Source organism: Eretmochelys imbricata, chromosome 10 (genome assembly GCF_965152235.1).
Source record: "Eretmochelys imbricata isolate rEreImb1 chromosome 10, rEreImb1.hap1, whole genome shotgun sequence".
Classification (NCBI taxonomy): Eukaryota; Metazoa; Chordata; order Testudines; family Cheloniidae; genus Eretmochelys; species Eretmochelys imbricata.
This window is the reverse complement of record NC_135581.1, coordinates 71,613,346-71,630,340: the sequence shown is the minus strand read 5'-3', so window position 1 is coordinate 71,630,340 and position 16,995 is coordinate 71,613,346. Positions and strand designations below refer to the sequence as shown.

The 16,995-nt window shown below is 48.9% G+C and overlaps 1 protein-coding gene across 1 annotated transcript in view; it reads left to right on the top strand.

The window, feature by feature from the left end:
- Window positions 1–16,995, top strand: part of AGBL1 (AGBL carboxypeptidase 1) — a 241,343-nt gene that overhangs the window by 39,755 nt on the left and 184,593 nt on the right. The window contains exons 6-8 of the mRNA XM_077829336.1: window positions 5,264–5,472; window positions 10,379–10,544; window positions 12,152–12,225. Coding sequence (XP_077685462.1) covers window positions 5,264–5,472; window positions 10,379–10,544; window positions 12,152–12,225 — 449 coding nt within the window. The remainder of the gene's footprint in view (window positions 1–5,263; window positions 5,473–10,378; window positions 10,545–12,151; window positions 12,226–16,995) is intronic.

Genomic DNA, 16,995 nt, shown 5'->3' with positions numbered 1-16,995 from the left:
GTCCAAGTCCCACCCCACCACACCTGCCTTGTAAGCCAATATATATATATTTAAAATAATGTAAAAATATAAGGGCTCTGGGGTGGGGCTGGTGATGAGGGGTTTGGGGTGCGGGAGGGGCTCAGGCAGAGGGTTGGGGTGCAGGGGTGAGGGCTCTGGGATGGGGCCGGGGATGAGGGGTTCATGATGCAGGAGGGGGCTTAGGGCTGGGACAGAGGGTTAGGGTTAGGGTGCAGGGGGATGAGGGGTGTGGGAGGGGCTCAGGGCTACGGCAGAGGGTTGGGGTGCAGGGGGTGAGGGCTCTGGCTGGAGTGCGGGCTCTGGGATGGGGTGGAGTTGGGGATGAAGAGTTTGGGGTGCAGGCAGGCTGCCCTGGGGCTGGGGCCAGAGAGGAGGACTCCCCAGAGCCTTTTCCCCGATGGCAGCAGCGAGCTGCGGGGGAGGGCCCCCCTCTTCCCCCTGGCAGCACACACACCTTGCACCACTGTCACTGCACGTGCTCCTAGGACCCCTCTCAGGTCCAGGAAGCCCCCTTGTCTCCCCTGCGGTGGGTGTCGGGGGGGGGGGGGCCTGCCATCACATGCTCCCCTGCTGCTGCCCGTCACTGTAGCCTCACTGCGGGTGGGGCATGGGGCTGCCCCTTGCCCAGCGTGAGGCGGGAGCGGTGACTGCAGGTCGGGGAGAGGGGGGTCTCCCTGTGCTGGTGGAGGGTCCCACCAGAAAAGAGAGAGGTCTGAAGCGGAAGGGCAGGGTCAGGGCAGCCTGCCCTGGCACTAGTGAACGGGGGGCACTAGGACCCTGCAGCAGCAGTTGATGCAGCAGAGCAGAATGCAGGATGGAGCTGCAGTGGGCAGCCACTGGCTTGAGGCAGCTCAGGGACCCAGGGGAGGTGCACCGGGGCAGCAAGTGGGGACCAGGGGACACTCGGGGGAGGCCGGCAGGGCCGGGGGAGAGACCCGGCCCCAAACATTGGTGGAGCCGGGCCCCTGGGCCCTGATTATTGCTGGAGCCCGGGGACCACAGGCCCATATAACTCGCTGCCCCTGGAGTCACCTTAACAAGGAACCCACATCAGCTGCTTGCTGAAACCACTGAGCCCACTAGATCTGGCTCATCCCATTGTTCACTGCATGACTAGGCCCATCTTTGGGGAGAATTCATCCAGTTCCCTGGGCCCATGCTGCTTCCCGCAGCCCCCATTGACCTGGGACGGTGAACCGCGGCCAGTGGGAGCTATGATCGGCTGAACTTGCGGATGCTGCAGGTAAACAAGTTTACCCCTTCCAAGCTCTTGGAGACTGCAGTGTTAATTTAGCAGAGCATCTTAGCTTCAAACCAAGTCCTTGGCATAATGAATTAATTGAGTGATTCTGATCAACAAAGAGAGCACCAAAGAGATTTAAATAGCTAGATACAAAGATAAATATTTCTTTGTTCTTCCTTGTAAGCAGTGGCTTGCTCATCATATTACACGTTGACTGAAATCCAGTTATGTGATTGTATAAACCAGGTGATCTCCAGTGGTCCCATGTGTGCAGCTTCAGAGGGGGCGGGGCTGAAAAGGAGAGGCTTCAGGAGCATCCCCAGAAACAGCAACACCCCCTCAGGCCATAATGATGGCTGACTGTGTATCTGCTATCCTCAAACCCTGTTTTGGGGTCCCCCGCCTGCCAAGCAGTGAACGAGGCACAGTTCCCTTGAAACTGGAGACTTTTCTTTTGTGTGAGCTCCTGGCTTTAGATGCGTCTTTAACCACTGTGGAACATCCAGGATGAATGTACCAGCTGTGCTGGGTCCATCCAGGCAAAGCATGCCTGTTGTGCCTTCAGACTCACTCGGTATGTCCAGGCAGAGAAGAGTGGCCCAAATATGTCCTCATTATCCATTGACTGCAATGGAATATTAGTAGAAACCTGTAGCACAGTGGAGGACCAACAGCAGAAAGGTTGAGAGGCAAAGGGCATTCTACCACCTACCACACAGGAGATGCAATTCCACTCCAGGAGGAGATGACTTCTTACTGCCTACAAACGTGCACAGTGCTGCTTGTATCTCTGTGACTCATACCCACCATCTGTATTTTAGCCAAAATACAGACATATACAGACAGGTGCATCGTGTAGATGGAGAGACCAACAGATAAGAGACAGGTGGGGAGGTTTCTGTTTTCCTTCCTGCCTTCTGGAGATTTTGGCATTCCTCCTTTTTTGCTCTTTCTCTGCTTTGCTGACTAAAAAACTGAAATGGAAGAATAGAATGAGAGAGACCTGCCAATGGGAAGAGAACAGGAGAGGTTGATGGGATGGTCCAGGAGAGCCAACCAAACTGAAAGTCTCAATGAGACAACAGCATTTTGATTCCTCACCAGGTGTCCTGTAACCTTCCTTTCCTCTAGAACAGACTTCCCTACATTAGTTCATAATGCCAATGTTTAGATCAGGGACCCAGGGGGGATCGGCAACCTTTGGCATGCAGCCCGCCAGGGTAAGCCCTCTGGCAGGCCGGGCTGGTTTGTTTACTTGATATGTCTGCAGGTTCGGCCGATCGCAGCTCCCACTGGCCGTGGTTCGCTGCTCCAGGCCAATGGGGGCTGCGAGAAACGGCACGTGCCACGTGCCAGAGGTTGCCGATCCCTGGTTTAGATGCTACATTGATAAGTGCTACAGGAAACCTAAGAGAAATAAATAATGAATATACTCAGCCCTTAGACTGTGTAGTGCTTTTTATCCATAATGAACAATGGGAGGATTGGAAACTGAGGCACAGAACGATCAAGTGACTTGCACAAGGCCATACATGCGAGTCACTGTCAGAGTCAGGAACAGAAGCCAGGCGTCCTGACTCCCAGGCTAGAGCTGGCTGAAAAATGGGGAAAAAAATCTTCAAAAAATATTTTACAGGAATTTTACCTTGGTTGAAATTTCTAACTAGCTCCACTCCCAGCCCTTTCCACTGCCACTATGCCCCATGGGTCCTGACAAATGGGTTGGAGTGCTAAATGGTGTGTGTCTAGCTCCATTCTGATTTCATTAGCCTCTGTACAAGGCAGGAGGCCACCCTGAGTCTGATTCACACTGCCCCCACCCCAAGCTCCCTGACTCTGCTCTGCCACTTGTCATGTATATGTAGTTTTGCAGAACTCTCTAAGCAATTCTTCAAGGAAGATTGATTGATCTGAGGGGTTAGTCATCCTGCAGGTTAGCGAACATGACATCTGGTGGAGGATTAACAGGAAATCATGAATCAAACCGTTGGGACTGATAAGGGATTCTCAAGCAATTAAAGTTTTCTAGCATGCGCGTGCACACCAATACTGAGTGAAGGTCAGAGGAGTGACACACCTGTGGTCTCATACACACTCACAATTGCCAGAGCTGAAAACATGAGATATGTTGTCAGAGCTGCGTGGAGGCCAAGAAGTAGGATAGCAGAGGCTGCTGCAGGCCTGGATTGAGGTGCAGTGGAATAACAGAGACGGCAGCTCAAGATTGAGGTGCTTCAGCAGATTAATGTGGTAGCTCAGGACTGGTATATCAGTGGGGTTGCAGGTCAGGATTGAAGTACATTGGCAGCGCTTTGTGTGGAGCTCTTTGCTCCCACCCATCCTCCCTCTTTGTGCAAGATCTCTGTGTGATGTTTCCAAAGAACAGATAGAGAAGACTTGCCACAGGGTCCTTCCTCCATCCCTCCCAACATCTCCTCCTCCTCCCCATCACTGAGGCTGATGTTTGCTGTCTGCCCTTCACCTGCAACCCCTACACCTGCCCCAGTGACTTCCCATTCTCTCCTGGTTGCTGACCTCCCTTGGCCCCAGTCTCACTGCCTTTCTCTCGCCTCCTTAATTTCTGGCTCCCTTCTTCCTCTTCTCCCAGTAAATCTCTGCTGATGACTTTAATACTCCAGGTGTGAGTGGTTCTGGTGCTCTGTTTAATGAAACAGCAGTGGATTGGAGCCCACTAGCCCTGGAAAACCCATACCAAGAGCTTTCCCTTGCAAACTGCATACAGTAATTGAGATTCAGGGGGCCCAACATGTGCTTCCTGTCCCTGTGGGTTGATGAGCATGCTCCTGGCAGCTTCTGAAGTGTGTCAGAATGGGGTGTGTGGTGGACCAGCCAGGAAAAATACATTCATTCAAGGGCTGGTTTAAAGGGGAAAGAACAACCTGGAGCTTGCCTGTACTCGCACATGCTGGGGCATGGCAAGGAATGCAGGGAAAAGGCGCTTCAGAAATGTTGAATGGCAGTGTTGTTAGCTCTCATGATTTTATTGCGAGTCTTGCGATATTTGGTGTTTGTTTGTCTTAAAGACCAAGCGTCTGGAGATGTGATTGTGAGAATCTCAGTGTTCATTTTTTGTAAAGAACTTTTAAACCTTTGTGGTTTTGGAGTAAAGCTTGAAAATGTGACCTGATCGCACACAAAAGGCTCAGAAACCATAGGGCAAAGAAAAAGAAACCAAACGTGGAGTTTTGTTTAAAAAAAAAACACTCGTGATTTTTAAGTTAATAATGATCTTCTGAGCCTGATTGATGATTAATGATTGGGTTGGCAGCCCTGAAATAGCAGAAGGGGCTGTGATTTTACAATCTCTGTTGTACAATGGCTTTCATTACAAAGGGGTGTGTGAGCATGCATCACACCCTTTCAGTAGCCAACACAATCTCATTGTCTGGGGCAGGGTCATGTGACTGAAAAGTGGTTGGCTTTGTTGCCCTCTGTAGGTCAGTCTCCTTTGGGATCCACACTACTGTATGAGGATCACATGACCCTCTCCCAACCAATCATATTGCATCTCTCTTTTTCCCTCCTCAGTGGCTCCTCCCTCTTTCATATTCATTTTGAGGAACATAGGGGGTGCGGTGCGTGGGTCAGATGGAGGCAGCCACAACTAGGGCTGCTGCCCTGTGCTCCATTCATAGTGGGTGTAAATAAAATATTTCCGTCTCCAGGGCTGTCAATCCAGCATCTCCCACTCGTGCCAAGCATCTCCCTGCAGGAATTGTCTTTAGTTTTTGCTTTGCTTAGTGCTATGCCAAGCATGTGCTCTATGCTTAACAAATAACAATTAAGGTCACCCATGCAAATTATTAAAATCAAGCTAACAAACATGTCTGTGATTGTGTGCGCAAGACCAAATGGATGTGCAAGTGTGTGCATGCGAGTGTGCGAGCATTGTGCATATATATGACAATCATCAGTCAGTACTTGTGTGTGTGTGTGGGGGGGGAAGTTTGTAACTCAGCCATATCCCTTTGGTTTCAGAGTCTAACAGCCGACGGGCAGTCAACAGAGGCTACCTGTGTGAACTGCTCAGGCTGTACCAGGACTGGCACCGCTGTGATGCCTCCAATAGGTACATCCATGTCCGCAGGGGTCTCCTGCTCTGCCTCAAACACATCACCAACATCCGATCTGCCAGAGAGACTTTCCTCAGTGCCCGTGGCCTGGAGATCCTCTTCACCACTGCACAGGTAAACACAATCTGGGGACTAGACTGAGCCAGCTCAGCAGCTGCTTCTGGCTTGTTCTACCGTTGCAACGTAGAATTCTTCTTATGTTTTAAGCGGAGCTGATTGAAAAATGGAATTTCCGTCCTGTAGAAAATTGCGATACTTTGACTATTTTTTTTTTTGTCCCGAATCAGGACAAAAATTCAAAACATTGAAATTTTTCAGAGAACAAAAAATCAGTTCAGAAATGTTGAAACATTTCATCTTTAATGTTAATCTCCGTCTGTCTGCGCCTCTGCAGGGCCTCATGGGAATTGTAGCTCCAGGTCCCTCATGCCCCTATTCTTCCTATGGACCCTACTCCCTTGCTAGCTTGCATCTCCCAAGATGCTCCACAATCTCTCCCTGTGGCTGAGCCGCTGCAACATCTCACGGGTGCATGGGAGATGCATCCTAATGGGACGTCCTTTCTCTGGGGCCTGAGGAATTGGTCACTGCTTCAGGTGGGGCTAGGGGATCAGATGTAGCAAGGTTTCAATCAGGTTAATGGCTCTTGTGAACAGTAAGTCCCCAATGCATGTGGTGAATGGAAGCAGCTGTGTGAGAGCAATGTCTGTGACAGCCGATCATGGCTTGTTGCCTTTATAAGCCTTTATCAGTCCATGGTGCCTTCTGAGCTAATGTCTCCTGATAGCTCAGCCTGGGAGAAACACCCTGAAAAGTGCAAACACTGGGTCACCTTGGGTGAATAAACAAGATACGACGCACCAAGAATTCCGTGAAGAGTGAGAATGCTAATCCTTCCAAAGGTTGGGAGTGGAGCAGAAATAACAGCTTCAGGGGGTTCCAGTTTGCTTTCTCTACCACGTGCCATGGGAGATCTGTTGGCAGGGGAATCACCAAGGTTAATAAGTCCAAAATATCACATTCCTTGACCCCTAAAAGGTACATTTCTGGTCTTACACTGTCTCCCTGAGAGATCAAATGATGTTCTCCCAACCGCCTGGAGGAAAGGTACAACCCTGTGAGGATCCCGCCCAATTCCCCACTCACAGCTAGAAACCACAGATGAGTGTGTGCACAGATGAGTGTGTTGAAACAGAAATGTTTTGAGACCATTTGATTTTGACGATGTTCCAACAGAACCCAGGAAAGACTCATATGGAACGCTGCCTGTCAGGTAGTTTTCTGTCAGAAACCTGCCTGCTTCTCTGCCAGCTCAATCACCTTGGATGCTCAGTAGCCCATCTGGCATGCTGACAGGAAGCCGAGAGCCTGGAAGCCTTGGGAGTCCTGACGCATGGCACTTCAGCAGCCTGGGCTTCTTGGGTCCCCTGCTCTGTGGCAACCCATCAGATACCCTGCCCCAGAAATGGGGCTCCAGTCTCTTCTGTGGTGAATTAAAAAAAAAATGTGGATTTTCATTTTGAATCAGAACGGAAACAAATGTTGAAATATTACAAGTCTCCATGAAACAGAAATACTTTTCTCCACTCAGCTGTTGTGTTAAACTCTTTCTATGCTCATGCTTAAATGTGCTGGTTAAAACATGTTCGCAAACACATCTTTAAACACGACCTATTGGCCTAATCTGGCTGAGGTCTCAGACAGAGCTCACAGGCCTTGGAGGCATGCAGGTCGCAGTGAGATGAGAAAATGTTCTCTGCCCTGCAAGAGTGTGCGGGAGACGGTTGCATGCAGCACTCTCTCTGCTTCTTTATTATTTGCACATCTGATTTCTTTTTTGGCTCAGCTGGTATCTCCTCAGTCCCTGTGCCTTAGCCTTTCCTCTCAGTTAATATTGTTATAGTCTCAACCTTTCCTATACTGGCATCAAATAACTCACAAATACACGGGGTGCAGAGACTACAGCACAGATGAGTTGAGTTCAGGTCAACTCTACTTTGGATTTCTGAACTAAGAACTGAGTCTGTTCACGGCTACTATCACCCTTCCAAGCAGCATGCCTGCAGCAACTTTACCCTCACACCACTGTTTGCGCATACATGAGATGCTATGTGGTTTAATCCGCACCTTTGGACTGTATCCAGAGGACTTCTGTTTGATGTTATACTGTGCTTCACAAACAGTTCTTTGCCCACTTACAGACCACATCATGTGAGGATCTCAAAGCATTTACAAACATTCGTGAACGTAGGCTCACAAAAATAGCTGCAAGGTAAAGTGTCTTTTACTGATAAGGAAATTGAGGCACAGAGAAGCCGAGTGACTTGCCCTGTATTAGACAGTGAGTCAGAGGCAAAGCTGTGAATAGAAACCAGTTCTTGTAGGCCTTTGCTCTTCCCTTCCTCAGAGCTGATTTCAGAATTGTCTTTTCTCCCACTCTTATTTTTCTAGCCTCCCCATAGGAATCCTGCCTAATTCTAGGTTATTTTTCTTGCCTCCCCATAGGAATCCTGCCTAATTCCACAGACTCTTATAATGCCCTTCATTCATACAGGCGGAAGTGAACCAAGAGCCTGTATAAAATACAGCTGTTTTCCTTTTATTGCGTATTACAAAGCACTTCAGTTTGTTCACCAATCACCCTGCTGGACGAGCTGAATAGCCTCGGCCCTCCATATTTCCCACTGTGGGATGCTCAGCCAGCGGCACTAACCATTTATTCTGTCTTCTGGATTGTTCCATTTTCAATGTCTACCGAGAGGGTGTAAACATTCTGAATGGTAATAAAAGATCATGTTGATGTTGCTCTTTCATGTATTGGTGCCTTTATGATGCTTTCTGTGGCTTCTACTGATATTGTGGTGTGTGAGGGCTCAGTCCCAAGTCACCAAGGATACAGACACTCAGCTACTATGCTAGCAGGCATGGTACAGCATAAGAAGCTAGCTAGACAGATGATAGCTATATTAGCTTTGCAGTCCTCTTCCCCCTGAGGAGGCTGTGGTGTATATATGCGCTGTAGCTATGAAACGACGATTCCTTTGTTTTCTCTGTATTGCACATATAAATGTCTAAGAACTCCACCTTTGGGCAGAGGCAGCAACCATTTTGTTCTCAGAGCTGCTGTCCTTGTTCCAGAAGAGGCACTCACCCATTGCACCCTCCCCAGGAGAATTCCCTTTTTATTCTTGCTTGTCTTGTTTTCCTTAATTTAAAATAAAAGCCCTTCAAGCTGAAAATCTGTGGTTCCACTCTGTGTGTGTGTGTGTGCACACGTGTGCACATGGGGAAAAACGAATGGAGATCTAGGAAACTGCCCCCGCATGGGATATGTCAGGACCACTGAGTGCCCGGCTGAGGTAGAAGCAGATGCAGGCTGGGACAGGGGCTGGCTAGCATGGAAACAGAGATGAGTAGGCTGGAGTTGGAGCAAGGGCAGTCTATTAAAACAATTGGCAATGGGAGTATTCCTGGCCAGGCAGTGATGCTGAGCAGAATAGAGAGATCGTTTCCCTTAGGAGCCTATGTGCCTGAGGTTGGATCACCTGGGTGTGGGTTCTTGCCTGTGGATTGACTAAACCCTTGCTGAATGGCACGGGGCCTATTACTAGACCTGCAGGTAGTTGCTTCTGATGATTCATCACTAAGGCTAAGCTTTTGTCACAGATATTTTTAGTAAAAGTCAGGGACAGGTCATGGGAAATAAACAAAAATTCACGGCAGCCCGCAACTTGTCCCTGATTTTCACTAAAAATATCCCTGACAAAAGGGGTAGGTGGGTTCAGCACCCACTGTTGCTGGGGCTCCTGGGTCCCCCACTGATGTGGTGTGTGGGAGCTCCAGGGTCCTCCTGCCCCAGGACTGGGCTGCTGTGGGGTCCCCTCACCCTGGACAGCTGGTAGCTGCAGCTGCGGCTGGGCAGATTCAGGGGCCTGCTGGCTGTCATGGCTGGGCAGCTGCAGGGTCCGCCAGCCGCTTGCTGTGGATGGACAGCTGCAGGGTGCCCCCACCAGACTGGGGACTGGGAGCTGTGAGGACATGGCTGGCTGGGAGCTCCAGCCCCAGGGCAGAAAATGTCACAGAGATCAGTGGAAGTCAAGGATTCTGTGACCTCTGTGACATAATCGTTGCTTTATTCATCACACTCTGGCTCAGGGATGACATGGGTGGCTGAGTAGGAAGTGCTGTCCCTTCTGAATCAGTATTAAGCCACAGTTCAGTGCTGGAGGGGACTGTGTTTTATGTAGACTTCCAGTTTGCTGGCACGTCTTAAAAATTAAAAAAAAAAAAAAAGAAAAAAAAAGTTGAGCTGACAATAAAATCTATCACAATTTTCAGAAAGCCAAAAAGTGAAGAAAAATTCATTTCTGGTGAAATGAAGCATTTCATTTGGATTTAGAGCTTTTTTTTTAAAAAAGTGTTTTTAAATTGGAAGGAAATTTCTGAGTTAAAAGTTCTTTCAAACTGAAAAATAGAAACATTCAGACTTTTTTTGTCATTTGTTTTAAATGATCAGTTCGGTGAAACTGGCACGAATTCACAAAACATTTTGGTCGCTGAATCAGCATTTCATGCCCCCCAAAGAGCTCCAGCTGAAGAATTTTGCCCCATGCTAGCTGTAGGGAGGTGTATGGATAATTCAGTAGCAGGTGCTCTTTTTTTTTTTTTTTTTTCTGAGACGCTACTGACCCCAGTGCCTTCGAATGGTGCTAGGGAACCCTGTGCCCTTTAGATGGATGTACCAGGAGATGGTGAATGACCTGTAGAAGCAGATAAACTATTAAAAAACCAAGATGCTATGCTCCCATGTAGACTTCCCTGCTGTGATAAGGAAGGAAAAGGATGAAAGAGAAACACGGGAAATATAAGAAGTTGACACAGAACTGCCTGAATTTATTCAAATGCTGCTCTTTAAGGCTTTCAGGGAAGCAGCTATTTTAATGTCTGGCAGATCTGTGCAAGAGGAAGGATGCTTCTGAATGGCAAACATCACTGAATATTCTTCTTCATTGGTGCCTAGGATTGCCTGGATAGCAAGCTCCTTGATCCTATAGTAACTACAGTGGCCCAGATCCTGAGGAAGTGCTACCCCAAGGGGCCTCTGCCTTTGGCTACAGTACACAGCTCCTATTCCTTCTCTCTTCCTGGGAGTGTCAGCTCCGAATCTCCACGTGCAGTTCTTGAAGGTAAATTGCTGACTGAAGAGAGAATGTGTGTGTGTGGAGGGGGGGGCCCAGTGAGGGACTGATGGGGAGAATGGAAGGTCGGGGCCAGGGGAGAGAGGAATCTAGTCCTGAGCTTTTCATTTAAAATTGCATGGTGACCCAGACTGTTATGCTACAGAACTGGGTCTGAATCTCTCACTTTCTATCAAGGCCAGCAGGGGAGATGTGAGATAGTGAAGGGTAGGGGAAATGAAATTTAATCCTTATTGCTTTAAAGTGACCTGAAGGAATGGCCTTGGCAAAGGCTGGAACTACTGTTGCTTCATGGCAACTGGGAAGGGAGGGTGTGTGTGTGTGAGAGAGAGAGCGTAGCAGGTTTATGTAATTTTTGGTGATGCCCAGAATGGAGTCATCCTATCCATAGGATGGACTGTGGCAACCGCCCCAGACCCTGTGCTCTGGGGGGCCCTGCCCTTCAGCGGGACATGGGGTCCAGGGCAGCCTGGAGGGTTAGTGGGGGGGGGGGGGAGGTGCCTGGCGCTGGCAGCAGCGTGTGACCCGGCCCCAAACCACCCCATTCCACCCTTTCCCCCAAGCCCCCACCCCATCTCTTTCTGGCTTCTGCCCCTTCCCCTGAGCGACACCAGGAGCCCCCCAAAGCACCAAACGTTGGTGGAGCTGGGCCCTCTTTCCTAAATATTGGTGGAGCACAAGCACCACGGGCCCATATACCTCACCGCCCATGTGTGGGGGTGTGGGGGTGTGCACACGTCCTTCCTTGCAACTTTTTTAGTAAATTGATGCTGCCAACCAATGGCTCTTTTTCCTTCTCGAATAATCTGGCTGCGGCTATGCTATGTGAATGGAGTTTGTGAGCACTTGCAGGCCAGGAGGGTGTATGCCCAGGCAGGGGAGCAGCATATATGCAAGAAGCGTGCCCAGGAATGAAACAAATATGACCTTGTGCACTGCCAGCCTTCATGCTCCTTACCAGCACCATTATGGTACAACCCAAACAAACCTCTGACTACTATTTCATGTGTGCAACCATTTTCAGCAAAGATTGTGGAGCTTCTGCTCTATACCTCCAATTTTCTGCCTCATCTCTTTAGAAGGTATTGATCTTCAGGATTTTCCTTGATTTTCATGGGACGTTTCTGCTTTCCTCTGGATACTCCTGCTTCTTTTAGTCTAGGCATGTAGGACATACCATAGCAAGAATAAAACTCACCACCCTACTTGCCTACCCCACCTCCGGCAAACCTAAACCAAGCAAATCAAGCAATAAAATCCAGGCCCAAGATAATTTTTACCCCCCAGAAAGAAGAAGAGCCAGAGATGCCATAAAGTCCACTAGGGACTTCATTGTTGCTATTGACTTTTACATGGAAGGTGCTCAGATACACCAGTAATGGGCGTCTAGGAAGTCCTAGATCCCATATGAAGCTGTATCTGATGGAACACATGGGATCTAATCTTTATTCTAAGTCTTACATTTAGCTTTGTGGTGGTTTATAGGGACAAGACATGGATACTGCACATGAGGGTGGCCTGCCTTTTTGGGGTGGGCTAGGGAGAAGGCTATTATGATGGAGGCCACCTGCTCCACCTCTTTTCTACTTTTGCAGATGGCTATGAAGATGATGGTGAGGAAGAAGTGGAAAAAGACCTGGATAACGAGGACCTGGAGCATAAAGAGGAAGTAGGTATATGAGTCACAGCTTCCTTTAAAATGCTCCATGTTCTGTGAAGGGAAGTTTTTTTGCCCCCCCACCCCCGCCCCAATTTTGAGCTCTGATGGGCAGGGGCACCATTTCAGACGGGGGGGTAATTTTAACTGTGATTCCAGAGGCTACTTGGGCACCTGAAAACTCTGTTTGTTTTTCAGATAGTAACTTAGGTAGAGTGCTCCTGTCAGATAATAATTTCTAATTCTGAAAGAAAGAAAGAAAGAAAGAAAGAAAGAAAGAAAGAAAGAAAGAAAATTAAATAAATATTAGACACACTCAGCTCTAATACTAACATGTTCTGACATCTTGTGTCAATTCACTTAAGGGACACTGGTTAGGTTTAAAATTGTAATGTGTATTCTTACTTTGTTACTAATTGTTGAATACAACAATTGTAGAAAAATCTAGATTACTTTCTATCACTTTTTTTGCAGTTCATCAAGCTTGGAACAGATCATTTAACTTTTGGAAACATCCTACTAGGGCAAGACCCCATGAGTTTATACTGCACCTGCCTGGGGCTCTAGGGGTGTTACCCCACTACAAATAGACTAGAAACTCTCCAAAAATAATTAGATTGGCTTTAAAAATAATGATATTATATAAAAATAATAGATTTGGTGTTCTTTTTATTTACATACTGCTTTTTGAGCCTTCACAGTGCACTGGGGTCACATCTCCACAGCCGCAAGGGCTAGAAACTTCATTTCTCTTTAAGAATGAAGGATGAAATCATCACATATCCACTTGACTCCAGGAGCTGGAGCTTTAAGGAAAACAATAATTATCATGAGACTCATGACAAAATCATGAGAGTTGGCAACACTGCCTTCTGTTTAGAGGCTAGTTACTTTCCAGGAGGGTCACACTACAGTGCTTGAATTGCAGTTTTCACAGGAGAATATTTAAAACCAAACATCAAGAAAATTCCGTCTTTTAAAGTTGAGGAAAAATATTGAGACTTTTGAGGTATCTCAGGGCCACTGCAGGCAGGAAAGGAAAATTAACAGCACAGGAGCTCTGGGCAGCTCTTCCTCCTGAAAGAAAATTGGAGGGTCTAATCTTCTAGATGTTAATCAAGTAAAACTATTGCCATAGATATTAACATCACAGTGAACACGTGATAACATGTGTGGTCAATAACTATACACTTCATACTTAAATATCCAGGCCATCTTATCCAGAGTTACACATCATATATGCATTGGCTCAGGGACTATGTTTTCCCACTAGATGCCTTTGAAAATCTGGCCTTTAGTCTGTGTCCCCTTGTGTGACCAGACAGCAAGTGTGAAAAATTAGGACGGGGGTGGAGGGTAATAGACGCCTATATAAGACAAAGCCCCAAAGGTCGGAATGGTCCCTATACAGTTGGGACATCTGGTCATCCAAGTGTGTCCCTCAGTGCCCCATCTGTACAATGGGAATAATAGCATTGCTCTACCTCACCGAAGGGCTGTGATGTGAGGCACTCAGATACTATGGTGATGGGGCCACATAAGTACCACAAGTAGAGTGGAAACTTTTCTATATCACTGCTAACCTTTCCCTCAGTTTTGGCCCCTTCTTTTCACCTGCCCGCCTCACATCTCCCTCTTTTCTGAAAGTAAACTTGGCTTAGAGGGCTTGGCTATATTTCTTCTGAGTCCCCTGCTTTCTCTCTGCAACCCCCACTCCCTCCCAGAGGGATTATTGATTTACAGATTCATCTAATGACTTCCAGATCCTTAACCTTTCTTATCTTAATCACCCTGCCTCTGTTTGTAAATAAGACACTGACTCCCTGCCCCAAGGGCATAAACTGCAAGAAGCACCTGCCTGCAGAACTCGCATTCCACACTAATTCTGTGCAGTTAAGAGGTTCGCCTGGAAGCCCACCTCCTGCAAGAAACTCAGGGTGAGGTGTCCTGCAGGGCCGTCCTTACCCATACGCAAAGCACGCAGCAGTGTAGGGCACCAGGAAATTTGGGGCACCAAATTTCCTGGGTGCCCTGCGCAGCTGTGTGCTGCTCCAGCTCCGGCTCTTCCCCATGGCCTGCGCCCCTTTCCTGCCCCTTCCCCGCCTCAGCCCCACCCCTGCTCCGCCCCAGCCTTGCCTCCACTCCACTGAGCTCAGCCGCACCATCGGTGAGTGCTGGGGGGTGGTTCTCCCCTGCCCCCCAAGCCAGGCCCACCCCACAGAGGCCTGGGGCCAGCCCCCCCGCTCCTTCCCCCTCAGAGGCCTGCGTAGGGCCCCAGAATAGCTAGGGACATCCCTGGTGTGTTGCCCTCCCTAATTGGCACCCTTGCCATTCACAGAGAGAAAGTTGATTTGTTTGTGGACCCAAAGCAGATATATAATCATATAGGGCTGCTTGACCGCAGAAAAGGCAAGAGCAACATCTTCCTTGGAAGGGCGGTCTCTTGAACACACGGCTAAATGGTGCAGGCAGACGTCTAGGCAGTTTGGGATGCAGCCAGTGGTGCAAGTAATATTATTTTCTTCCCAGTATGGGGTGGGGAGCACACCAGGTAAGGGCGGGGGGCACGTGACTTCCCCACATGACCCCCCCACATGACTTTGCCCCACCCCCAGCCCGGAGCCCCTACATTCTTTCTCTCCCCTCCCCATCCCAGGAAAGGAGCAGAAGAACTCCCAACTCCATTCCCTACCCTTTCACGGAGCTGCTTCTCCTCCGGCTCCACACAGCGGCAGCCCTGCCGGGGGACAGGGCTGGGGATTCTGCTCCTTTCCCTACTGCGGGGGCAGCAGCATGCAGGGAAAGGAACAGAATGCCGGCAACTCCTTTCGCTTCTGTACTGCTCCCAGCTCCCCCACCCAGCCCTGTTCTCCTGAGAGGCAGCTCTGTGGAGGGGCTGGGGGCGGTATGGTGTCTTTCCAGTATGCCGTACTGGCTATAGATAGCTTGCTGCTCCAGCATACCAGACTGCATTGACTTACTTGCACTGCTGGATGCAGTGGCCAGGATGGTGTCTGAGAAGCTGAGAATACTTCAGCTTTGTGCAGGTAACCTATATGATTTGCCCTTTATTATAGAGAGAGCTGGCCAATCTAATCCCGGGAACAATCTGGTCATCACTCTGAGTTCCTTGTTTCTGTTCCCCAACAGATTCTGAACAGCATCATGATTTCCCCACATTTCTTCCTCGCTCGCATTTACTACAGGAATAAAACTTTTGGGTGATCTGCTTTCAGGCCATGGTTTGCTCACGAACTGTCACCTCATGTATTTCATAGTCCCAATTTGAGCTGTATGTAGGTCACATGGAATTTTTTCCATTTCCCATTTGAGTGATTATACCTTTTACAACTAGAGTCATGAATAAGTCTCACTGGAGCTTTGATTCTTCCAGGCAGAAGGGATGGGAGGCACTTTAAGGAGTAGGTGATAGGAGGCCTAGGAGATTTTAGGAAGTATTAATCTTTTCCTTTTTTCCCTATCACAATAGCATTATATTTTGGCTATGTACCTGGACCTCAGTCTTTAAAACAGCTTGGCTCCTTTAAGCTACAGCTGGAGCACCTACTCTTAGCCACTTTCTTTTACCTGTTCCTGCTCATCTCATGAACAAATAATTATTCAGAACATTGTTTGCTTTCTCTCCTCACTCTCTTTCCCTGCCACACCCAGCTCTGAAAGGCACAAATTGAGGATGCATTTGCAACCCTTCTACTAGGTGGAGCCGGCAGCAACCAGGGCTGGGTTCAATATCTAGGGGTTCCTTTTCAACAATACAGCACAGAACCAGCTCAAGCCCTGACCCAGTAACCTGGAAAAATTACATAGCACCCCTGGGTGTCTCTGAGAGGCAATACTTCCCCACTCGCAAACACAGAGTCTGAGTGTAGAGAAGAAACTTTTAATGAAAGGAGGGAAGTTACCCGACATTAATTAGGAAAAATGCCACAAGCAGGATTTATAATCATAATACTGTGAGCAGGACACCCGACCCAGAGTGCTCCCTCACCATATCCCACTCACAGTGTTTGTCCTTGGTCAGTGAGTACCTAGACTTCAGAGGTGCATCTGTGAGAGTTCACCTCCAACCCAGGGAAGAAGGCACCTTGCTTGCACCGCCATCTGAGCACTTGCTCTGGCTGGCCGACCTGCCAGCCACAGTTCCTCTCTGCTAGCTGATCTGCGAGCTGCGGTTCCTCACCACCTGGCCAGCCCGCCAGCCGCTGTTCCTGGCCGTCCTGCCCTTCCCGCCAGCCGCTGTTCCTTGCCGCCTGGCTGTCCCACCAGCCATAGTTCCTTTCCACCGGCCGGCCTGCCAGCCACGGTTCCTCTCTGCTGGCCGGCCCACCACCTGTGGTTCCTCACTGCCTGGCTGGCCCGCCAGCCACGGTTCCTCTCCGCTAGTCACCCTGCCCGCTGCTCGTCAGCCGCTCGTTGCCTCGCCAGCCGCTTGTTTGCCAGCCAACTGTCAGTCATCTTCTACTCCCTCTTGCCTCTTTGCTGTGATCTCTGCACATCAGTCTCTTAATGATTTTCAGCTATGGCAGGCTGGGCAGAAACACTGCCCCATCTCAAGTGATTTCAGCTCTCATTTGAGCACTTTAACTTAACAAAGGGCTCCTAATGAAGCCTATTTAGCTCTATCTTTGAACAGTGGGAAGAGACAGGTTAAACTAGATCAGAGACCCTTAGGGAGAGTCCACACCTTCTGGCTGGGAGACCTGTCTCTGCCCCTCTTACTTTCCCAGGGGTCTAGCATTCGAGCCCCTGGCTTAGCGAGTT